Source organism: Genypterus blacodes, unplaced genomic scaffold (assembly GCF_046128005.1).
Source record: "Genypterus blacodes isolate CSIRO-AG114 ecotype Tasmania unplaced genomic scaffold, CSIRO-AGI_Gbla_v1 ptg000038l_1, whole genome shotgun sequence".
Lineage (NCBI taxonomy): Eukaryota > Metazoa > Chordata > Actinopteri > Ophidiiformes > Ophidiidae > Genypterus > Genypterus blacodes.
The window spans coordinates 842,501-867,500 of NW_027466851.1; the positions used below are offsets into that span (position 1 = coordinate 842,501).

The 25,000-nt window shown below is 46.4% G+C and overlaps 3 protein-coding genes across 9 annotated transcripts in view; 2 read left to right on the plus strand and 1 right to left on the minus strand.

The window, feature by feature from the left end:
• The first annotated feature begins 97 nt into the window (after positions 1-97).
• On the plus strand, positions 98-6,066 carry LOC142996597 (nucleus accumbens-associated protein 2-like). The gene is made up of 7 exons (XM_076147564.1): positions 98-626; positions 1,780-1,982; positions 2,843-3,090; positions 3,699-3,875; positions 3,957-4,062; positions 4,921-5,018; positions 5,153-6,066. The coding sequence occupies exons 1-7, from the start codon at positions 177-179 to the stop codon at positions 5,833-5,835; spliced, it is 1,965 nt and encodes a 654-aa protein (XP_076003679.1). The 5' UTR covers positions 98-176; the 3' UTR covers positions 5,836-6,066.
• A 2,916-nt stretch (positions 6,067-8,982) lies between these two features.
• LOC142996617 (bromodomain-containing protein 3-like) lies at positions 8,983-23,621 on the plus strand. Of its 7 annotated transcripts, none has more exons than XM_076147601.1 (12): positions 8,983-9,134; positions 11,092-11,503; positions 11,601-11,712; positions 11,953-12,090; positions 13,308-13,473; positions 14,653-14,822; positions 15,375-15,773; positions 16,272-16,400; positions 16,750-16,956; positions 17,132-17,364; positions 18,124-18,422; positions 18,652-23,621. In XM_076147601.1, exons 2-12 carry the CDS (start codon positions 11,415-11,417, stop codon positions 18,768-18,770), a joined length of 2,061 nt encoding a protein of 686 aa, XP_076003716.1. In that variant the 5' UTR covers positions 8,983-9,134; positions 11,092-11,414; the 3' UTR covers positions 18,771-23,621. The 7 variants fall into 7 exon arrangements, with proteins under 7 accessions (XP_076003716.1, XP_076003715.1, XP_076003721.1 ...); XM_076147600.1 differs by having other exon boundaries at positions 8,983-9,094; XM_076147606.1 differs by having other exon boundaries at positions 8,983-9,094; positions 16,750-16,932.
• Positions 23,622-24,063: 442 nt separating this feature from the next.
• Positions 24,064-25,000, minus strand: part of brd3os (BRD3 opposite strand) — a 2,259-nt gene continuing 1,322 nt past the window's right edge. Inside the window, exon 3 of the mRNA XM_076147609.1 lies at positions 24,064-25,000. This exon is cut by the window's right edge and continues 100 nt beyond it. Coding sequence (XP_076003724.1) covers positions 24,660-24,968 — 309 coding nt within the window. The 5' untranslated portion in view covers positions 24,969-25,000 and the 3' untranslated portion in view covers positions 24,064-24,659.

Consider the following 25,000-nt stretch of genomic DNA (forward strand, 5'->3'; position numbering starts at 1 on the left):
TTGACCTTATTGCTCTGCACTGTCAGTATGGCAGTGAATTGTTTTGTCTGCTGTGTCCCTCAAACCTGAAGACTTTGGCCACCTAACCTTTACTCCAGACTCCAGCTGCTAAGCACAGGTGAGAAGAATCTCCCAGTCACTTCTGTTGAGCTCTGATTGGACAGAAGCCGTCAACCATGTCGGAGGGCTTGCTACAAGTGGAGATCCCAGACTTCGGCAGCAGCGTGCTGGGCAGCCTGAATGAACAGCGGCTGCTGGGCCACTACTGTGACGTCTCTATCCTGGTGCAGGGTCAGGCCTTCAAGGCGCACCGGGCCGTCCTCGCCGCCTCCTCCCTCTACTTTAGAGACCTGTTTAGTGCCGCGGCTGAATCCTCTTCCTCCTCCTCGATTGGCTCCTCCTCCACCCAGGCGGTCTTCGAGCTGCCGTCCTCTGTGACGCCAACTTGTTTCCAGCAGATTCTGTCGTTCTGCTACACAGGACGCCTCAGCATGGCTGCCAGCGAGCAGCTGGTGCTCATGTACACAGCTGGGTACCTGCAGATCCAGAACATCGTGGAGCGAGGCATGGAGCTGATGATGATGAAGGCCTCCTCCTCTTCCTCACCACTCTGCTGTGACTCCCAGGTGGGTTTGGACAGAGGAAAGCCAGAGTTAGTCCTGTAAGACCAGAACAGTATTGACACATGCACACATTCACATTTCAGTACAACGTCAGTGTATCAGGCCTGCCGCACCATTATGATGCTGTGAAGCGAGACCACAGCAAACTGGATGAATTCAATTCAATTAAATTGTTTGTCGATATCTCGCCAAATCACAACAAACGTTATCTCAAGGCACTTAACATACAGAGCATTTAAAGAAGCCCAACATTCCCCCATGAGCAAGCACTTGGCAACAGCAGCAAGGAAAAACTCCGCTGTAACAGGAAGAAACCTCAGAAACCTCAGGCAGAACCGGGCTCTAGGTGGGCGGCCATCTGCCTTGACCAGTTGGGTATAGAGAGAGAGAGAGAGAGAGAGAAAGAGAAAGAGAGGGACATACAGAGAAGCAGAACAACAATACTGATAGTATGTGGAGTGTAAATATGACTAATGATAATAATACTAACAGCAGGAAAGGGTCTTCATCGCTACCTTTGAGACGAGAGGACACAGAAAACTTCAGGGAGGAAGTAGAGTTAGTGAAATGCAGTGGTAATGCAATGGCATGGACATGCACAGATAGAGAGAGGAGGAGGAGAGAGGAGCTCAGTGCATCATGGGAAGTCTCCCAGCAGTCTTGGCCTAACTAGGGGGTTGGTCCAAGGCCGGCCCTAACTTTAAGCTTTATCAAAAAGGAAAGTTTTAAACCTACTCTTAAACATAGAAAGGGGGTCTACCCCGCGGACCAAATCTGGGAGTTGGTTCCACAAGAGAGGAGCCTGATAACTGAAAGCTCTTCCTCCCGTCCCTTTGGTCGGTATTCAGACATCTATCAGACAGAATTCTAGTACACAGCATGCATAACATTCTTCTCTACCGGGGCTACCACACTACGTAGAAGAATAACCGAGAGTCCTTACATGAGTTACTTCGTTTTACTCACTGTCACTAGCAAGTAAGTGGTAGAAGGAAGGCTAGAAGTAGAAGGCTTATATACAGTGACTATGAAGAGAAGAGAAGATGTTGTCCAGGCAACAACCATTGAGTATCCAAGTAAACAATAAAAAGTAAACTAAGTGACAGCATCAGTGTGAGTGGAGCTTTGATTGATTCTTGGTTTTGATGAATCACAGACGACCTCAACAGACGAGCTTGGCGGCTTCGATGCTCCAGTGGCGCAGCAGCAGCAGGGCGCCCCCCAGCTGCAGCAGTCTAGTCCAGACCAGCCGTCCCTCAGCCCAGAGGAGCTGCTGCTGGCTGTGAGCAGGATCAAGCAGGAGAGAGCGGATACACCTCCCTCTGAGGAGCTGGGAGGAGCAGCAGGAGAGGAGGCCAGGTAACAATCTCAGCTCAGCTCAAACATGCTGTTGGAGCTGGAAACAATGACAAGGAATTAATTTGTGTATTATTTAACTCATCATATATAGATGTAATATTTTGGGGGGTTTAGCTGTTGGTCACTTGTTGCACAATTGAAGATGTGACTTCTGGCAAGCATTTGTCAGTATGTATGATATTTTACAAGGAAAATTATGAATCTGTTATGGTCATCATAAATTTAAACCCTTCAGGGCTTGATGTTATCCTGCTTATTATACAGCTATTGAAACAAATGGATTCAAGATTAATTTATTAATAATTACAAGAGTCCGCTGAGAATAATAGTCCGATTGCTGTTACAGCAGAGTCAAACCTACTAGCTAGCTACATAGTAGCAACCTGTTAAAAGTTGTGACGAGTGTGAGTGAAATTTCTATTTAATGTGAAATGTGACACTTGACTTCTGGGACGTTGATGTTTGTCATGTTGCTGTTTCACTTGATAGCTGGAAGGGCGATACTAGCTTGTAGCTAGCTAGAAATGCTGACAACTCTTGGCGAAGTGATACAAAGTAGAAACAAATCAGCTTTGTGAAACAGCAGTGAATAGTTACAGACTGAGACGTCCGTTATCAGAACAAAATAATTTACCACAGAATAAACAATAATACAGACGTGTTACAGAGAGACGTGTGACATCATCATTATTCCATTCATCAATAAACCATGTGGAACACTGGAATGTCATGTTAGCTGTGTCCTCCTGTCCTCCCCCCACTCTGTCTCCTCCTTGTTGTCCTCCTGTCCTCCCACCACTCTGTCTCCTCCTTGTTGTCCTCCTGTTTCACTCCTTGTCTCCTTGTCCTTGTGCTGGCAGAGTGGATGGCCAGGCCTCCAGGAGTAGTGCTCTGTGTTACCTGGGTGCAGGTGGAGGTTTAGTTCCTGGGCTGCAGTCCTACCTGTTGGCCAACGGGGGGCGGTCCAGCCCAGGAGGCTCCAGCCTGCCCACCGACTCGCCTCCCTCCCAACCCCCCACTGAAGAGGAGATGGAGGAAGATTACTATGGCAATACTGTCCATCCAGGAATCTACCAGCACATCTACGGTCACCCTGGAAACCCGTACAGTAAGTTACCAACCTGAGCCTCAGCAGTAACCACCACTTTTTGATCATTTTTATGTATCGAAAAAACACCATTATCAACAAAAGACAATAAAAATTATATGATTGGGGGGGTAGTTACTGTCCTTACCCAGTGGGAGATCCACCGCCACAGATTATTGCTCTGATTGGCAAGAATAAATGAGGTCATAATTGTGAACATGTGCCCTCAGATTATTGTTGACTTCACTACGATGTTTAATCACAGTGCCATCTAGTGACCAGGAGAGGAACTGGAGGTCTGAAGGCTGTGAATTTTCTTTAAGCGTCATGAGATTGGTTGATTGGTATCATGTGACACAGAACTGTAGACCTTCTTTCTGGGGTTTGTTCGGGTGTGGCCATATTTTAGTTGAAATTTGGAACTTCAGGATTCATACTGCATTCCTAAAAATGGAATCAAGTTTGAATATATTTGAGTTTGAGTTATCAATCAAATCTAAACCAATTAATATTCATGAACTTGCCCCCAGCTCAACCAACAAAAGGAAAATTTGCTGATGGGTTCATTTCACTTTGGTCTTCCTGTTTTGCTGACACTTCCTATCTGTGCCTGCTTGACATTGTTTCAGTCCAGGAGAAGGTGGACATGCTGCCCCTCCCATTGGCTAACGAGCGTCGGCCCTGCGTGCTGGTTGGACGAGACAACATGGCGCTGCCAGCAAGTCTGATCAGCCAGATCGGATATCGCTGCCACCCGTCACTCTATACTGAAGGAGACCCGGGCGAGAAGGTGGAGCTGGTGGCAGGTAGGAGGGTATATTATGTGTTGTCATGGTGACAAGATGATTGCTGTTTGCAGACATTCTGATGTGTGTCTGTGTATCCAGGTTCCGGAGTGTTTATGACCCGGGGTCAGCTGATGAACTGTCACCTGTGTGCTGGAGTCAAACACAAGGTGCTGCTCAGGAGGCTGCTGGCCACCTTCTTCGACAGGTGAACACTGAATATTGATGTAACTGCCAGTCGGGTCAGAGGTCAGCAGAGGTGGGACTTGACCTGTGCCTCGTCTGTTTTGACTTGGATCGGGACTTGTTTTGTTTTGTAACATTTTGTAACATAAGTGCTAATAGGTTGAACCTACCATGTTACAAAATGTTAACAAGCCTCATCTATCTGTCAAAAGCTAGCCAGTGTTAGCTACATCTCGCTAATTGTATTTGGAGCTGGGCTCTTATTTGGCGGGTCTTCTTTGGTTGAGGTGACGTTATGGCACAGCAGTGAAGAGGAACCAACTGATATTCAGAATTTCTCGTAAAACATTTCTTCTTTATTCTTGGGACATTTTAATTTGTCCTCATTAAAATCTCTCTTTGAAAAACAAATTTCACCAGTGACCGTCAGACTCGCTTTCAATGAAATATGTCAAATCCAATGTTTCTGTCTGGTACTAATCAGTCGCCTCTCAGTGTTTCAGACTGATTCTAATGAAACAAATGAGATTCCTTAAACCTTAGCAGTTGAAATGTTTCCTCCTGGTGTGTTTGTGCAACATCACCTGCTGTGCGTCAAAGCCATAATTCATTAATGCAGCACAGTGAAATATTCCAGAACATTCTGACACTGTTCTCTGTTCTAAACGCCTCCTTCACAATACAGCTGAGCTGCTTTACATAATGCTGTCACATTGTCTCAGAGTGTGTGTGTGAGAGAGCGAGAGAGAGAGAGAGAGAAGAGAAGAGGAGAGGAGAGAAGGAGGTGAAAGTAAGGGTGACAGAGAGAGAGAGTGAGAGAGAGTGAGAGAGGATGTAAAGCTTGTTATAGGTGCTGATTGGGTTGTTATGGTATCCATAGAAACACTCTGGCCAATAGTTGTGGGACAGGAATCCGCTCCTCTACCAATGATCCAAGCCGAAAGCCTCTGGACAACCGAGTACTAAACACTGTCAAACGTAAGACACACACACACACACACACTACCACACACACACACACACACACACACACACACACACACACACACACACAGTCTGACTCGTGTTTATGTGTGACACACATCTTATTCCTCCTCCTCTTCCTTCCTCAGTTTACTGTCAGAACTTCGCTCCCAACTTTAAGGAGAGTGAGATGAATGTCATTGCGGCAGACATGTGCACCAACGCCCGCCGAGTCCGCAAGCGTTGGCTCCCCAAGATCCAGTCGCTGCTTCCTGACAGTCTTCCTAATCCTGTTTCCTCGCAGCCCCGCAAAGGCAAGAGAGGGGCGGGAAGTGGAGGAGGAGGCTTGGGAGGAGGTGGGAATCAGGGGGGAGAAACCCCAGCGCAGCCCAGCTCCAGCCCCTTCGATCTGGATTTGCGACAGCTTAGCGCCTCCTACCTGGGCCTGGAGGCCCCCCTGTATGCTGAGCGCCGAGAGCGAGAGAGGGAGGTGGCGGAGAGAGAGCGGGAGAAGGAGCCACCGGCCGCACTCCTGCCACACCTGCAGTTTGCTGGCTCTCGTGGAAATGGAGGAGGCGGTGCCGGGGGTGGCGGCAGTGGCTCAGGGCAGGGGGAGGAGGTGCTGATGGGAGCAGAGGCAGATGGGGGAGGAGGAGGAGCAGGGAGGCTACAGACTGAGCAAACCCCAGACCTCCCCCTCGCCTTGTCCACTTCCTCCTCTTCTTCCTCCTCCTCTCATCCCTCCCCCCAGCCAGCAGAGCCGGCCCCCGCTCACAGGGGATTGGCCAATGCAGATGAGAGGGGGGCGGAACCTCTGGAAGACAGCCAATAAGCTTTCTATTGCCTCTGCATAACTTTATGTAAATAACACAACAGCTACCTGTCTTTCTGTCTGTCTGTCTGTCCACTCCTCTGTCTGTATGTCCTTGTGTCTGTCTGTCTGTCTGTCTGTCTGTCTGTCTGTCTGTCTGTCTGTCTGGCTCGGCTCTGCTGCATGTTAACCAGCCTCCTGCAGTCCAGCACACAGGCGCCATAGCAACAGGACTTATAATAATGATGATGATGATGATGATGATGATGATAATATTCACTCTGATAAAGATAATAAAGATTCTTGATAATCAGACTGCTGCTGTGTGTGTGTGTGTGTGTGTGTGTGTGTGTCTGTGTTGTGTGCTGATTACATCTGTCCATCAGTCTGAAACTGTGTCACAAACTTTCTTCTGATTCTTCGTCCCAAGTTAACCACTGGGCTGGGAAACAAATGCTGAAGATGCTTTGTCATTCATCCAAAAGTCTTCCTTAAGAACGGTTTGGGGAAAAGACCCCAGCAGTGGATCCCACCTGGCAGACCAGACGGGCCTCTGGGACAGGATGTAGATGAAAGTGAGCAACAGACTCAATCCAGCTGGTTAGGACAAACAGCAGATGAATCAAGTTGACATCAAGTCTCTAGCTGACTCACTTCATCATGTAGCCCGAGATCTTGAAGGTCAATAACTTGGACTTGGCGATAAGTTGAATGAGCTCACAGCCCTCTTCAAGGAGAATCAACACAAGGAGTTCAAGAAGCTCCTCATCAGGCACAATGGCACCATGGAGACCTTCACCACACATATGTGGCACATAGCAAAGAACTGCAAGAGGACAAGATGATGGTCCTTCAGAAGACCTGGATGAACACAGGAGCCTCATCAAATGGAGTCAACACACACACACACACACACACACACACACACACACAAGCACACAGACACATCCATGGGTTTTCTCTCTGTTTCAGTTGATTTTATTTTCATTCGTAAGATAAGATAATATTTACTTTTATTGATTCGTCATGTGGGAAATTCCGGGAATGTGTTTAGCAGAGACAGATGCTTCAGATAAATACATGAAATAGAATAGTGGTAAAATGGAAATCAGTTAACCAAGTACATATATGAGATAAAAACAGATTGTGCTGCTGGGATCAAAGACTTCGTTTTGATCCCAGAGCAGCTCGGCAAGAAAAAAAAAGTGGAAAGACAAAAAATAAAATGACAACTGACATCAGAATAAGTCAATGAAGAAAGTAATTTATAATCCAGGTAGTATATAAAACCAAAAGCAATAAATAAAGAGCTATAAACATAAAACCAGAAAGCACTCAAGAGAATCCAAGAAGATTCTCTCATCCAACAAACCTTAGCCTAAAAGACGAAGATTTAATCACAATAAGAAGGAACTTTTTCCACAATCAGGATTCGTGTGAGTGATGGGAAAGTTACAGACAGGATCATCATATCTGTTGGTTGGGACAGAGAGAGAGAGAGAGAGAGAGAGAGAGAGAGAGAGAGAGAGAGAGAGAGAGAGACAGACAGACAGACAGACAGACAGACAGACAGACAGACAGACAGACAGAGACAGAACAGAGACAGAAACAGAGACAGAGACAGAGACAGAGAAACGGAGAGAGGAGGAGAGAGACAGAGAAACAGAGAGAGGAGGAGAGGGAGAGGGAGAGAGAGAGAGAGACACACAGAGAGAGAGAGAGAGAGAGAGAGAGAGAGAGAGAGCGAGAGATCAGATTAGTGGGATGTGGATGAACGTGAGGGTAAATTACATTATAATACAAAGTAAATAAACATTTATGTTAAACCAAACCAGATATTCTGTTGATGATTTGTTATCTTACTGAATGGATTCATGTGATTTTTCCATCTGATTTTCTCATCAAATACATCTCCAGTATTAGATGGAACCTGAGTGGTAGAATAATTTCCTTGATGTTTATATACGTATACAGTATATATGCAGTATATAAACGTATATAAACATCAAGAGAATGGGCGTACATAGTAAGAGAGGCAATAACATACTTGGTTGCAAAAAGTACACCAATCTGCTGTACTGTCACATATTTGAGAGAGTTTTGCTGGTTGAACACTACAGAAGACGAGTTGGGTGATGGAGGTTATAATAACTCATGTCTGCCAAAAGAGATAAATAAGCTGTGGCCAAAACTAATTTTAGCTTGGGACCGAGATCATTAAGTCGTGGCCACAAATTACTGAAACACGTGACCACACAGCAGTAATGCATTGTGGGCACAGTGTGGAAACAGGGTCCTGGCTGCTGATCCTTGTGCACCTTCTCAGAAGCTCTGCCTGTCTAACAGTGGAATGGATGAACACCTCAGGCTCAGAAAGCCAACACAAAAGCCTTACAATACGCTTTGATTGTGCATATAAGGTGGTTAATAACATATCTGGAAGTGGCAGGAGTTCAGGAGGCACAACCAATGATATAGCTGTACCTTCATGTTAATGACTTCATCAAATCTTTGTACTAATATGACAAAATAGCTTCATCAGTGCCCATGATGTCCTGGAGATCTGGTTTCTTCTTGTCATGTTCAAATAACTCTAAAAATAATAATCCCTGCTGTAATAAGTACAACTTATTAATTTAGTTACTTCGCATTATAATAGGTGTTATCTTTACTAATAAAGGATGTCACCACTCCTCTTCTGTAGGATGCAATGCACATTTTTAAAATTTCCTTTCGTCTATTAGAAAAAGATATTTATTTTTTCTGAATATCTTTATTGAAGAAAGCATTTGGCATGACGATGAACATGCAGTAATGAAACATTTTGGAGATTGTTTTTATAAACGCTTAGAAATGGGGCAAACTGCGACGTGACACGAGAGACCGCGTTCTCCCGCTCCGGGGCTTGCTGCCGCTCAGCATGTTGGGAAATGAAGTACCAGCGTCCGGACGCGAAAACCTGTCAGCCAATCATAAAAGCCCATCCGTTACATCAGCCAATAATATCAATCCAAGTACCCCTATCACCAATCACAGCATTTCACAATCAGCACAAACCAATCACGGCCTTATAACTGCACTCCAGCCAATCACATTGCCACAGATACCCAGCCAGCCAATTACAGGACAACAACATCCATGATGCAGCTCGCTAGTGCGCCTGCGCACACTGAGCTGTGGACAGCTGATAACTCGTCTATTATGCTACTTGGCTAATAAAAAGCTTCCAGAAAACTGCTCACAGATCAGCGCTGGACACACCTGAGGACTAAACCCAAAAGTAAAAACCTCTTTCTGCCTGGTTCCGGCGGGATTATCGGGTAAACGCCGCGTCGGTGTGAGCAGAATGTGGGGAAAGTGTCGGTGTGTTTCGGAGCCTGGCTGGCCGCTCGGCGCCCTCAGACAAAGCTCAGCTAACAGGCTAACAGCTTATTAGCTAGCCAAACAGCTAGCGTTAACATATGCAAACTAGACATCCACAATCACTGTAAACTAACCCCAGCGTCTCACAAGCGAATTATTATGAAGATACTACCAAAGCCCACACTTAAATGTGTCCACGGCCCTTGTGTGCGATAATATTGGCATTTTACATCATAGGTAAGTAGCTTAGCTTCGTTAGCTAGCATTTAGCTAATGTACTGCCTTACCCGCCATCTTTTTAAAGGAAGATAAATGGGCTGTTTCGTTAGCTTGCCAAATGTTTGCAACTGGACGCTGTTCGCCATTACAATGTTTACCGTCCGGTTATCGGCGCACACCCTCCCCGTTTCCTAACGCCGGGGGTTGCTGGTCCTAACTGAGGTCTGTGTTGATGTTTGAGTGGTTGCAGTGAGACGGTAGTTAGTTAGCCCGTTAGCTGCTGTTAGCCGCTGATCGCAGCATGCAGGCACACGGAGCTGTAACATCTGTTGAACCTTGCAGGGCTCCCGGTGATCCGTGATGTTCGGGCCCGGTTTTAATTGCACCTCGCAAGCCTCTGTCGGCGGTTTAAACGCCATTAGATGCGCGTGTTCGACCCATTTGTGTAGCATATTGCGACTCTTTGGTGCCGAGCTGGGCTTTTGAGCTGAACTGCCCCCCGGTCGTTTGTGGTTCCGGAGGTTCAGTGCGAGTTTTAGTTTCCACAGTTATTAAACACGAACGAACTTTCCAGGCTAAGTTGTGCAGGTGTGTTTTGGTTACACGTCAAATGACAGCCAACGTAATTACATAAGACTGAGCAGGTATAAACCGTGAGCATGTCAATCATCTGCAGATTCATTTGACATCTTTAGAAATCAGATAGGACGACTTCATTACAGCGCAGTTCAAAGTATTTCATCACCTCCTGCTGAAATCACTGCCCTCTGATGAAAGTCCATCACTTCATGTTTCCTCTGTAAGAGCTCAGTGAGAGGTTCTTCATCACCTGTGTGTTTTCCTCTGCCTGCTGTTGTGTTTGTGCACTTTAAGTACTTTGGTCGGTTGTGGTGCAGACTTCTCTGTAGACTTTAATCATAAGAAAGTTGACCGAGCTGATGGTATTGGCTGGTATTGACTTATTACAGATCAATATCAGAATCTGCATGTGTGTGTGTGTTGGCACATGTGTTGCCAGAATTGCTGGCTACCATTTTATGTGTCATTGTTTTTCTTCGGTGGTTTTCATTTTATAGATTATTTTTGTTCATTGTTCATTGATATTCTCTCGCCTGGTTAAATGTTTGAAATATTGATTAAATATCAAAATGTTGGCACGTTCCTCTTACAGTAGAGTTGTATTGAAACTACAACAATATCTAGACTTTTCAGTGTGTGTTGCTATTTCTCAAGTATTGTGTTTAAAGTTTCAAGGTATTTTGTTGATTTGGGAAAACAACTTTTATCTTGAAATAAATCAACAAATACGAAATACAAGAAATCCATGTTAATTGCAGGGAAGTTTTATCTTCCTCTATTTGGACATCTTGTAGCTGTGTGATACATCTTCAGGTGAAGATTCAAAGACTGTATGTATTATTCACCCAAGAATGGAGACATGAATATACCTGCTACTGCCGACCCACCTGAGTCACACAAGCCAGGCCGAAATTGATTTGACTAAATTTAGGGATTTTGTTTTACAAATGTAAGGAACCAGGTGTGTTTGAGTTGTTGTAGTATTTGGGAGACATTTTCAAACTCCAAACTTGGCCAACAGAACTGCCGGTTTAGGAGCTTGATTTATGGTTTTTCTGACTGTTTTCTTCTTTTTCTCTCTGTGTGTGTGTGTGTGTGTGTGTGTCCCCCTCTCAGGCTGAGGTCGTGCAATGGGAGTTTCTCTCCTCGGGGGGAAAAGGGAGCTGAAGATCCAAGACGAACACAGACTGAACTGAGCACACACCAACACTTGCACACACAAACACACTCAGGTTAACCCCCACCCACCCACCCACACACACACACACACACACAAACACACACACACAAAAACACACACACACACACAAAAACACACACACACACACAAACACAAACACACACACACACACCCCTCATACCCACAGAGGTAGTTTTTTCCCATTTTGAGGCCAGACGCTGCCGTTTCACGCTGCATTGCTGCGTCACCCTCGTCCACCATGTCGGACGCCCCTGAGGCTGCACCCCCCAGCCCTCCTCTCACCAACCCGGTCCCGCCTGAGGTCACCAACCCCACCAAACCTGGAAGGTAACTGACAGCTCACTTTCTGTAGAAAGATTGGACGAAAGTTAGAAAAGTGTCAGAAATAGAGTGGAACTCTGTACATTCTGTGTGACCCCATCAGGAAGACCAACCAGCTCCAGTACATGCAGAATGTGGTGGTGAAGACTCTGTGGAAGCATCAGTTCGCCTGGCCGTTCTACCAGCCCGTCGATGCCATCAAACTCTGCCTCGCTGTAAGTCACAGTGTGTGTCCGCTTGGTACAGTCAGAGGAAAACCCTTTTACGGCTATAAGCAGGTTAAGATGAGATGATTTTATGTAGAACTCCAGAATGGGTTCAAAACATTCCCCTGAAATTCCCTTCTGAACAGTTTCACTCACATATATTTTTATTATTTAAATTATTACTTGACTGACCTTTGACCCTGGAAAGTCTGAAAATGTAACAGAGACTGACGTGGGTGTTTATTCCAGGACTACCACAAGGTCATCAAGAACCCGATGGACATGGGAACCATTAAGAAACGGCTGGAGAACAACTATTACTGGAGTGCCAGTGAGGCCATGCAGGACTTCAACACCATGTTCACCAACTGCTACATCTATAATAAGGTACGCACGCACGCACGCACGCACGCACGCACGCACGCACGCACGCACGCACACACACACACACACACACACACACACACACACACACACACACACACACACACACACACACACCTGCCTGACCCCAACCTGTAACCCCAGAGTGAAGTCTGAGTGAAGTCTGAGTGCGACTCAACCCGACTCTACCCATCATTTTTTTCAACCTGCTCCAGATTGTGGTCCAGTGAGTTTGTGTCAGAGTTTGAGTGTAAAGTTGAGCCTGACTGTAAATCAATAAATATGTGGGACCCAAACCTGACCAGCAGGCAGCATAACTGTCAAAGTCAATGGGTCAGCTATTTTCTTTCTTGCATTTGGGTGAAGCTAAAGGTGTAGGAACAAAACAAGATAAGATCGGTGACATGTGTGTGTGCCACATGGAGATAAGTATTTATGAGTGCCAGTAAGGGTATCACAGGAACAAACATGGGGCATGGGGGACGGCACGTGTGCATGCAAGAGCTGAGGTTTAAAGAGCTGCCCTGACTTCAAACTAAGTCAAAAGTAGTAAAAAAAAAACATCCATTGACTGCCCAGTGCAGCTTGATGTGGGGTGGGGGTCAGGGCAGGACACCAGGAAGGCCACAGAGACCAGACCAGAGCACCACTGACCACCTGAATAGAGCCTGACACACCTCAGTGGGACCGACCCAAGCCTGAGCAGAGGGCAGTGAGGGGAATCTGGAAAGTGTGTGATCGTTATCCATTAGGGTTAACGTGTCAGAACTTATATTTTGTTTATAAATGTTAGTTCATCTCCTTTACTTTACCAGGTTAAGCAGGTGGAGAAGTCGTTGGGTCTCTGCTGGATTCATGCCTCTGCCTCACTACGTTGTGTTGCTCTTCTTAAATGTTTGGAATCAGTTCTTTGCTTGTGGCCTCTTCATTTCCTTCATCTCCCTCACCTCTCCTCTTCATCTTCCTCCTCTTTCTGTGCTCCTTCCTTTTTCCTCCTGCCATCAACTGTAATCCTGCATTGTTGTAATGATGTAAGTCGCAGCATAAAGTCCACCAATCACCTGGATGACATCATCCAGTCTGAGCGTGCGGGCTCTAATCTGCCCCAGTGGGGTTTAGACAGCAGGTGACGGTCCCAGTGACCAGGCTGGATGAGAAACCGTGTGTGTATTGTGTAGTGTTTGCGTTGTTCAGTCGTATATATTGTGTTTGTGTCGCAGCCCACTGATGACATCGTGCTGATGGCTCAGGCTCTGGAGAAAATCTTCCTGCAGAAAGTGGCTCAGATGCCTCAGGAGGAGGTCGCTCTGCTGCCCCCTGCTCCCAAAGGCAAGAACAAGAGCAAGCAGCCTGCGCCCGCCACCACACCGACTACAGGTACTACAGGTACGACTACTACTGTTATTACTGCACCCACTACTACAGCTACTACAGCTACTACAGCTACTACAGCTACTACAATCCAGTTGAAACAGTTAGTCCTGTCACCCTCTCCATTCTGAATTATTTCTTAGTTTTAGAGCCCTCCATGGTCCCCAGACCCGAGGTCACTAACAAGCTGCTCATGACTGTGCATGCTGGTAACTCCTCCATCCTGGTCAGCTATAGGAGCTATTGACACAGAGGCCCACACCATTCTGTTGGATCGCTGACAATCCACTTAACTTTTTTCAATTTATATAACATCCAATGCACCGTTATACAGATGACACACAGCTTTATGTTCCACTCAAAACCTCCACCTCCAGTGATTCAACCTTGCTTCCACCAGACATTGTTTTCCAACATTTCTCAGATCCTTTCTTATTCACTTAAGATCTGAACAGAGCTGTTAACGGCCCCACGCCTTCTCCCTTACATCACTGCTCCGCCCCCTTTACTCATGTCGCAGCCATAGCACACTACTTTTCTGCAGTTGGTCCAGAATGCGGCTGTTGGACTTATTACTGGTACGAGGAGATTTGAGATCTCTCTGGTCTTAGTTGCACTTCACTATGAACACTGAGAATTAATTATCAGATTTTACTGTTAACTTTTAAAGCCCTTCATCGTCTGGGCGCCTAGCTACCTCAGTGAACTCCTAATTCCATGTGGTCCTAACCTGAGGTCCTCTGTTACGGTCTACTGGTTGTGCCAAAGCCAAGGTTGGTCACTGACAGGGCCTTTGCTATCAAAGCCCCCAGACTTTGGAACCGCCTGCCTGAGGACCTTAGGTTAGCCACCTCAGTAAGCACACCTGACTGTCTTAAACCCATCTTTATAAAAGAAATCTAAGGCAGCAGCTCGTGTTTACAGTCCTGTGCAACTTTGACTTGTTCTCTCTGATTGTTGTGGGTTATTATTGTAATGCTATTGTTAGACTGTTTTTTAGTTATTTTTAACCTTGTTCTATTTTTATGTATTTTTACAAACCTACAAGCACCTTAACATTGTTGAGAAAGTATCTAATTACTACTGCACCAGCTACTACAGGCACTACAGCACCACTACTGTCACTGCTGCACCTGCTACTGTACTACACTCATCACTCACCTCTCTCTCCCTCTCTGTCTCTCTCTCTCTCAGTGAGTCAGCAGGCGGAGTCCTCAGCCTCCCCGCCCACCTCCTACCCCTCTCCCTCTCCTTCTCAAACGGCGGTGATCTCGACCACGCCCACTCCTGTCCAGGCCACTCCAACTGTCTCCGCCCCGCAGCCTCCAGCAGCCATGATGCCCTCTGCACAGCCTGTTGTCAAGGTAACGTGGCTTTTTGTGCGGCGCAATAGACAAAAATCCACAGACAGTGGAGGTAGTCAAACTTGATATGAATGTGAAAAAGTTCTGTGTTCTACGTTTGGCTCACACACACACACACACGTTGTATGCTGAGACTGCGCGACACACCAACCATCTCTTCAGGAAAACACACTGACTTCCTCACCAACACACACAGGCAGCTGGAGGATTACCGTTATTACCGAGTAACACCATAATAACCGTAACACGCCATAATGTGGATCACACTGAGATGTGTTTACATGCATCACAGCTTCGTATGATCTGGGGACAAAGTTTGAATTTGGTGGATGGTGTGATTTTAGCCGTCACATGTTCTTACTGAGAGGTTAAATGTTATTGTTTGTAGCACGGATATACGTTGCAGCTTTAAATGTAATAGGCGTTGAGATGTTTGGTGTTGGACCAGCAGGGGTCAGACATCAGTGGTCTCAGTCCTGCGTGGTGAGTGTGTGTAGAGTAACCTGTGGTCTATCTGTCTGTATCTACCTGTCTGTTTCTATCTGTTAACAGAAGAAGGGGGTGAAGAGGAAAGCTGACACCACCACTCCCACCACATCGGCCATCTCTGCCGGCCGGGCCGACTCCCCGTCCGCTCAGGACGTCAAGCCAGCCAAGCTGGGCTCATCTCGCCGGGAGGCTTCCGCCCGCCCCACTAAGACCCGCAGGGAGACAGGGGAGGAGGCGGCAGTGGGCGAGGTTGGTGGCGGGGGAGTTGTTGTAGCTGTAAGCAGAAAGGCTGGAAAGCTGGGTGAGCAGATGAAACACTGTGACGCCATCCTGAAGGAGATGCTATCCAAGAAGCACGCCGCCTACGCCTGGCCTTTCTACAAACCAGTGGACGCAGAGGCACTGGAGCTGCACGACTACCACGACATCATCAAACACCCTATGGACCTCAGCACTGTCAGGGTAATGCAAACATGGCATCACACCTAACTAGGCCAGTTCAGAAAGAGTGAGGCATGTTTTCCTGGGGTGTGTTGCAGCTGCACACACACACAAGAAGCTTTCTGCTAACATGTAGTAGTCCAGGATCTGGATCAGCAGGATCTGGATCTGGTGGTCCTAAAGTCCTCTTCAGATAGCTGAGATGGAGCTGATTCAGTAAAGGACAAAAAGCTCCAGCCAGAACAAATCACACAGTATTGATTATTGATTATTGAATAAAGAGAGAGATCATTCAGGTTACTATGGGGTTTTCAGTTAAAGAGGTCATATTATAAAAGCCAAATGTAAACAGAAATGCAGGTTTTGGTCGTAACTTGATGGAGGTTTGAGTTCTAACCTGCAGCCGCTCAGACAAGCAAATCAAATAAAAGCACTGTAATTCTGTTTTAGTTGTTTGTTTCAGCCTGTCTGACTCACTCTCTGTGTGTCTCTGTGTCTCTGTGTTTCTGTCCCCAACAGAAAAAGATGGATAAAGCAGAATACACCGACCCTCAGAGTTTTGCCACGGACGTCAGGTTAATGTTCTCCAACTGCTATAAGTACAATCCTCCAGACCACGAGGTGGTGGCCATGGCCCGCAAGCTCCAGGTACACACAACCCTCCAGAACCTTCCATAGACCGCCTCCATCCCCCCGCCGCCCAGAACACCTCCATGGTTTTTACAGCGGGATCGAAATCCCAGTGGATTGGCCGATTGTGTCGACTGTCTCTCTCCGTCTTTGTCTGTCTCTGGCTCTTACTGTCTCTCTCTCCTCACTACCTTGTCTCTCTCTGTGTTCCTGTCTTTCACTCTCTCCTGATTTATCTTTCACCACCCGTCTCGTTCATCATCTGTTCACTCTTCTTGCTCACCTGTCCGGCTCCTTACCCTGTTCTCTCTCTCTCTCTCTCTCTCTCTCTCTCTCTCTCTCTCTCTCTCTCTCTCTCGTCCCTCAGGATGTCTTTGAAATGCGTTTCGCTAAAATCCCAGACGAGGGCCTGGAGGCGTCGGTCCCGTCTACGACCCCGTTGGTCAGTAAGAGCACCGCCTCCTCCGACAGCAGCAACAACTCCTCCTCTGACGAATCATCTGACTCTGAGGAAGAGCGAGCCACACGATTGGCTGAGCTACAGGAGCAGGTTGGTGCTGCCGACGAATCACAGGTCAAGAATCAAAGTTTCTACATTGATTTTATTGTTTCTTCATTTATTGTTACATTGTTTAGGCACATTGATAAGGTTGTTGTAGATATTAACTATCAGTATATTCCTCCAGCTGAAGGCTTTTCTTCACATTGGTAAGATGTTTTAGGTATTGATTATCAGTATATCCCTCCAGCTGAAGGCAGTGCACGAACAGCTGGCTGTACTGTCCCAGGCACCGGTCAGCAAACCAAAGAAGAAGAAAGAGAAAAAAGACAAAGAGAAGAAGAAGGAAAAAGATAAGGAAAAGGGAAACAAGGGGAAGATAGAGGAGGAAAAGAAACCTAAGGCCGCTGCCCAGCAACCCAAACCAGCCAATCAGAAGAAAGCACCAGCCAGGAAAGCCAACAGCACGGTTACTGCCACCAGGTAGGAGCCAATCGGGTCGCTGCCAGACGTGAACGGGGAATCGTGAAAACATTTAAATACATAGAATAATTCCTCCTTCTTTCCCTGCCTTCATACATTAATAGTCAGTTCGTCAAAGTAATCCATTTTCTTAATCGGGCAAAATTAACCCTCGCTAACCAAACTTTGGGCCATTTTAAAGGCATATGACAGAAAATAACATCTTAACACCAACAGTTTTTACAAGATTTGGCCAACGATCGGTTTGTTCCTCTGTAAGCTGACTCATTGTGTAGATGTTTGTGGTTCTCTTCCAGGTCTGTAGGCCTTTAAAAGGACAGAGGGTTCGGGGTCAGAGGTCAACATGTTCATATCTACCTTAACTTCTATCTTCATGTAGAGGAGCTTTAACACGTGTTCATGGATCCATAAGGGTCCATTAGAGACCTACAGACCTGGAGAGAAGCACACACATCTGCAGATTATTTGGCGTCACTAAGATGATCGAGCGTTTGAGGTTGTTTAATGTCGCTTGGCCCTCCCTCATATAGCACTTTGGGGAACCCTATGTTATTTTAAAAGTGCTATTTAAATGAACTTGACTTGACCACAAAACAATGTCAGTTACCGAGTTCAAGCATTAGTTACTGAATTTCAATCACTGGAAATATTCCAGCCAAATCCCCATTCTCTATAAAGCACACATGGGTATGAGTGGTTGTGATGGCATTGATATTGATTTTTGAAAAAGAGAACTAATCAGAGTGACTTTGTTTCCAGACAACCTAAGAAAGGTGGTAAGACATCGGGCGGAGGCTCCGCTAACGGCGATGATGGCGAGGAGTCGTCCCTGCCCATGTCATATGATGAGAAGCGTCAGCTGAGTCTCGACATAAATCGACTGCCCGGCGAGAAGCTCGGACGCGTCGTTCACATCATCCAGTCCAGAGAGCCGTCGCTGAGGGACTCCAATCCAGACGAGATCGAGATCGATTTCGAAACTCTCAAACCCTCCACACTGCGAGAGCTGGAGCGCTACGTCAAGTCCTGCCTGCAGAAGAAACAGAGGAAGCTACTGCGTAAGTACTACTGCACTCCGTCCTCAGGGTTTACTTAGAGAAGCGATGTCAAGAGTCATGCAGGAGGAGAAACTGGTCACCGTGTAAACTAGTGAAGAAGATGCTGCACTGTGGCTCGCCAGCATTTCTTACCTGAAGTCTTTTTAGGCTTGGCGACTTAGGAAGAGATGAACTTGTAACCTAGGTCATGATGAGCATCTCACTAATCTGTCTCTGTCTCTGTCTGCAGAGAAAGCAGCGGGAGGTGGAGCCTCGGGAGGCGGGGCTAGTCGTCTGAGCGGTAGCTCCTCTTCCTCTTCTGATGACAGCTCCTCAACGGGAACCTCCTCTTCCTCCGACACAGACTGAACACACATACCAACACACACACTGAACATGCACCATTCAACACAGACACGCTCTAAACACACAGATACATGTTACTAAAAACACAGGTTTACGCCATATACACACACACACGCACGCACACACACAGAACTACACAGTGACCACATTCAGATGCTTATTAACACACATCCATGTAAACTTCCATTCAGAACAAAACAAAAGACAGAGTTATACACACACACACTCTCACACACACACACACACACACACGCCCACACAGCCACGCCCAGACTTGGAGACTGTATGTAAATAGGCTGACCTGTTTTTTTGTTTTTTTTAGCTCCTAGTGTCGTTTTTTTTTTCGTTTCATTTTTTGAGGATACAGACAGAAGAGAAGAGGAAGAAAGGAAGGAAGCATTGACTTCCCCATCAGAGAGCAAAGTAGAGAGGAGACACCTAGAGGAGACGGACAGGCTGGACATCCCGTCTGTCCGTCAGCACGGACGGATGGGAGTCAGAATCATCGGAATACTGGAGCTAAACTGGGGCTTTGTTATCCTGGCCGTTCTCCGGTGGCCGGCCGGGACCTCTGACAACATTCCAGAAGCATCCATAGATCATCCTGGGAGAAGAGGAGACAGGGCGGGACTCTCTCAGCGGGAGTCTGGATTCACGAGGTCCGGCCAGATCAGCAGACTGGAGGACTCCTGGACTTTTCTCTTTTTTGTTCGTATCACTTTGTGGTCACATCAGAGACGGAATTCAAAGCTTCGTGCGACGTCAAACTCCCACAGAGGCAAAGAGCCAGTACGGATTTCAGATCAGCTGGTAAACTTTCAAATGAACTTCTCTCTCTGTTGCTTCGATCAAATCTGCCTTGAGTCTGTTTTCAGTGTGGAGCAGATCCAGGATCCAAAGGGCCTCATGAGTGTGTGACCCTGTTTAAAGGACAGGAAGAGTTTGTCTCCATGACAACAGAAATAGGCCTCGTATCACAGAGTATCAGGCCCACTGTTTGGGAAAAACGACAGATATTAAGAATAAAGTTGCACTATTTTGATGAAGCCAAACTTTTACAAGAGAAAGAGAAAAAAAAAACTAACAGCAGATTATTTTTTATTCAGACATTAAAACTATTGTGCTTCTTTCAATACGACTTTACTCTTTTAACATTTCCACTTTTTTCTGGAAATCTGTCTTTTTTCTCAGATGACATCTTAGAAAATGGAGCTCCTTTTTTCCCCCCACAGTGGCCCTAAAACATGACAGGAGAGCTAAAGAACCTCCCTGGCTCATGCTCGTGACTCAGCTCTTCCATTAGATCCTCCTCGTCTCCTGTTCACTTTGTGTGACGCCGAGCCACGCTGATCTGATCCAATTAGATTCCAATTAATTCCCATTCAGAATTCTTTTATTTCCGCTCTGATTTGATTGTTTTGATACGGCTCCTTTAACACAAACGCTTTTAAAACGTCGCTGAATTTACACCGGAATTGTGTAAATGTAATGACAACAGAGAAAGGATTATTATGAGATTATTTTAATGGAGGATCTTTTTGATTATTGTTCCACAAAATAATTGCTGGTGATAAAAGTGAGACCCGAGTCCAGTTTGTTCTTCCTCTGCAGACATTTAGGAAACCCTGCAGGTAGAAATGAAGTGAAGCAGTGTGACGGATGTTTGGAATATTCTTTGTAATTGAGGTTTGAACTTCCTGCTGTGAAGTTTGAAGCCTTTGTTCTGATTGGAGCAGAGGTCTGTTTAGGAACCAAACTCTTCCTGTGAAGCCCCCACACCTGAGACCAAACCCTGTCTCTGCCAGTCCCGCGACCCAAACAAACAGCCTAGCATCGGCCACTGGGAGGTCACCGGGAGGTCACCGGGCCTGGACCCTCGCTCGCGCTTCCTGCCGGCTCTGTCTGAGAGCAGAGAGCTTTTTTTCAACACTACGTTTCCTTTATTTCCTGTTTGTTTTTGATTGATTTCAGGTTGTGTGCTGAAGTCATTTGTGTCTTATAAGGTTTTCGATATAAAATGTCTTTGTTACCGCCGTTTGGCCCTGACCCCGCCCCCAACCCCACCTCCCCCCCAAAAACCAATCACCACTCAACGGCTTCTTCCTCGTGGCACCGCAGCCTGAGGAAGACTCCTCTCAGCTCCGTTTGGAGGTCAGAAGCTGACATTGTTTGGTTGGTCGGACTCTCATTCCTGTAGGGGGCGCAGGAAGCTTCCTGTTAAAGTTCTGTCATTGTTTTTTTTAAAGTTAGTACACAACGGTTTAACTTCAGACGCAGAAGAACCAAACATCTGACAATTTTATGGTTGAATTACAAACTCAGCTGAATCGTAACACAGGGGATGTTTAAAGTGTTTATGTGGAACATAAATTCAGTTTGTGCTGAAATGTGCGAGTTCAGTGGGTTTTTGTCCTGACGTAGTCTCATAACCATCGCCTAGGTAACTGCAGCATGTCTGAGTGAAGATGGGGACACGTGGTTTGGCCCAGACTCGCATCACTAAACCTGCTGTCACAAACATGAGAGTGTGTCCAGAGATCAAGAACTAAGATTCAATCTGTGTCTGCTGTGGCCCTGCGGCAGTGAGCGAAGTCATGATGGGGTTAATTATCATATCTGCACCGTTCTCCAGGTCTCATTTGTGTTTTACTGGTCTGTTCATGTTTGGGGCGTATCTGTGGCGATGCAGCCTCACTTCCCTGCCTGCGTCATGGCGACAGACCCTCATGAGTGTGTGTTCATGTGACTGTGAGTCTCCACATGTTGATCGTCGCCTCATGCAGTTTATTCTTAGCTCACGTCAGAAACATGGCAGGCGTTTGCAATTGCTGAGTTCACACTTTCATCTTCACACTCGTCTGATGTGCGACTCCTGTGCTTCTTCCTGTCGAACAGGAACTTTAGCAGGAAGCTTCCTCTGACCGAGCCGTCTTTGCTCTGACCTTCTGTTTCTGGGTCAGAGCTGTGCTGTTGTGTAACGGCTCAGGGCTTCCACACGGTGGCAGCACTTTGTTTGCGCTGGGAATCTGAAGTGTCAAAGCTATGGATGACCTGTGTTACCCACAATCCCCTGCTGCTCTCTGGCCCCAGTGAGCTCTGAGCTGGCGGCGTCACTCGTGGCGTTTGCGTGCGCTCATCATCTGTCTGTACTGCGACTCTGATGATTTTATTTCCGTTTATGATCGAAGTATGTACAATGTTGATTGACTTTAAAGCTGGTTGAGATGTTTATGACATTTTCATAGTTTATTGCCTCGATCGCAGTTCAGTCAGAATGGTGTGTGAACATAAACGTACAGCAGAGACGCCAAACTCTGCTGAGTATAAATGTTTTTATGTAAAAGCAAACAAACAAGTTTCATTAGGTAATAACTGACCAAAAAGAGAAAGAAAGTCTGTAGGGGTGGAAAGTCCTGACCTGCTCACATCGCTGCATCTCTGACCCTGGAACTACTTCCTGTCGCAGAAGGAAGTAGGTGCGTTCACACTTTCTGTCGCGTCTCAAACGCCTCATCGGTCCTGTTTTAGGGGGGGGGGGGTCAGTCTGTTTTATTTTAATTCCCTTTTTTATCTGTGGTGTTTCTGTGTTAATCCGGTGTTGTTGCCTGGCTGTGCAGCGCCGGCCAATCAGATTGGATCGTGCGACTCCTGCTCTCAAACTCTGTCTGACTGTCGGACGTCTGTGGTGTCTGTGAACTCTGCCACACAATCGCTAACCTGCTCCCAACACACACACACACACACACGCTCACTTTGACCTTCAAGTGATTAAGAGCGGGGAGGTGACGAAGAGTCTGAATCAGGCTCAGCTGATGGTTTCTGCTGCGTGGTCGGGGTTTGAACAGAAATACTCTGAAATGTGTTTGGGCTCTTAAGTTAGAAATATTCTCTCTCCACAGTAAACTCACGATCGGTCCAAACATCACAAGGATGTTGAGCTCTTCTTCACGTTCTTTTTGTCAAAACGATTCAGATGTGATGGAATCCTTCACACTCAAAGCTGTAAACCACAAACCAGGCGTCCCAAACCTTTACCGCCTCCTCACAAAGACAAACAAGGTCCCATCAAAGTGTCCCAATGTGTTCTGTGTTTCTGCTGCAAATGGAAGAGGTTTGCTCACCGTGGGTTCATCGCCGTGTCAAGGCCTCATTTGTGGTTTACCGGTTTGTCAGAAATGAAACGCGTCGTCCTGTTTAGGATTTTTAACATTGTAGTTTTTTGGTCACATATAAAGACAAAATTGAATTAAAAGTGAAACTGTAAAGAGACAAACTTATGCTGTCATACATGTTAAAGTGTGGAGGAGGAGGAAGTGGCTGTGTGTGTCTGACTCACGCCTCGTTTGTACTTCTCAGCTTTGTGTCGCCGCATCTTCATCATCATCATCGTCAGTTATTAGTTGTGTTTATATTTGCATAACAGCTACAAATCACCCTGAATTATGTCAAACATGGACAAGCAAACACACGCACGCACGCACACACACAGAGCAGATTTGTGGTTGACAGAGGGACGGACAGACGGGCAGCGTCCCCCCCCCCGCCCTCCCCTTCCAGCCGTTTGTTTTTAGTTGATGGTCGAGCGTTGATGCTAATAGTTAATTTTTGTATTTTAATAAGAAAGAGGAAAAAGTGATTTTATGTATTTGCATGCACTCCGGCCGTTGGTTCTTTCTTGCGTACGTTTTGAGCACTGTATAGTAGCTGTATAGTAGCTGTCTGAGGTTTAGCAGGTAGAGACACAACGCAGGACAAACCACCACAAAACAACCAGGCAACTCTTCCCTGGAATTACTGATATGGGATCCTTATTTTCTGACTTCCTTTGTTTTCATAAATAAACACATAAACCTACAGCAGCGCAGATGCCTCGTCTCTGTCACACACACACAAACACACACACGCTGCAGTTTGGCTCAGACACACTAAAAGCCACCAGACTGACTGATGAATCTTCCAGACAAATGGAAGCTTGTTAGAGTAACAGAAGAAACATAAAGCAGTCACATGTCCGTTTGATTTGTGATGGTGAATGTTTAGACGATGTTAGATTCAGATGATCGGGCTCTTTGAACCGCAGGCACGTCTCAGACTGTTACTATGGTGACAGCATCCGTGTTTTGGTCCAAATAAGAATGATTAAAATAGTCTTTCATAGTTCCATGACGTCTAGCAATTCTGTGACCGTATGAACCCTGTGTGTCTGTGTGTGTGTGTGAGTGAAAGTGTGTTGTTATTCCTGTTAACAAACCCCTGCACAGCTGACAATCAGATTTCTTTCATTTTATTTGTTAAAGGTTGTTTATTTTTATCTCAGAGATCCACAGTGACATTTTAAAGTAGAGAGGATTTGAGTCTTTGATGTCTTCTGTGTTCATGTCAGACTCTTAGAGGGACCAAGCCACAACTCAATACTGTTGATGCTTTCTTAATTACATAAAATGATTATAAAAACTGTACATTTGTAGTCTTTGAGTCCAAGTGAAGTCACGAGTGTGTGCAGTCCATGTCCAGTTCAAGTCTGAGGTTAGTTGTCATGTGACTTTGAGGCCGCGCCCCTGACTTTGAGGCCACGCCCCTGAACATTACAACGCTCCAGTAATATAAAGTAAAGTCAAAGTTAATATGAAATGATGACGGCACACAGATTGTAACACTGCTGCTCAGATCAACAAACACTCCCTGGTTCCCGTGATGCCTTTCTCCACGCCCCCTAAACAACGACTTTAATACAAACATTTTTCATTTTGCGCTGCATAGAAAACAATAATCTCTGTTTGTCCCCCTGGTTGAAATCCTTTAGAGTAAACGGAACGGTCTGACATTTTGGATGAGGATCACTGACTTCCTGTGCTGAGTTCAAACCGGTCTGATCCAGTTCCAATCCTCCGGTTACATGATGCTGCAGATCCTGGAGCCTCCGTCTGCGTCTCCGAGGTTCCTCCTGTCCCGGACCAGCACAGCCTGATTGCCGTAGCTGCTGTACCAGGCCGACTGGCTGCGGCTCAGGTAGGTGGAGGGCGAGGCCACCTGGAGGTCCGCCTGCTGCTGCTGCCAGATCAGCAGGGAGGTGTCCCTGCACCTCAGCCGGGCATACGCCTCAGAGAGGGCCTTCTCTGCCAGAGGGGGCCGAGCAGGACCGCCGGGACCGGGCCGTTCCTCTGAGGAGGGGGTTACAGGAAGTCCACCAGGGTCCGACATGGTGAGGAGGTCAGCAGGTCACAAACCCACAT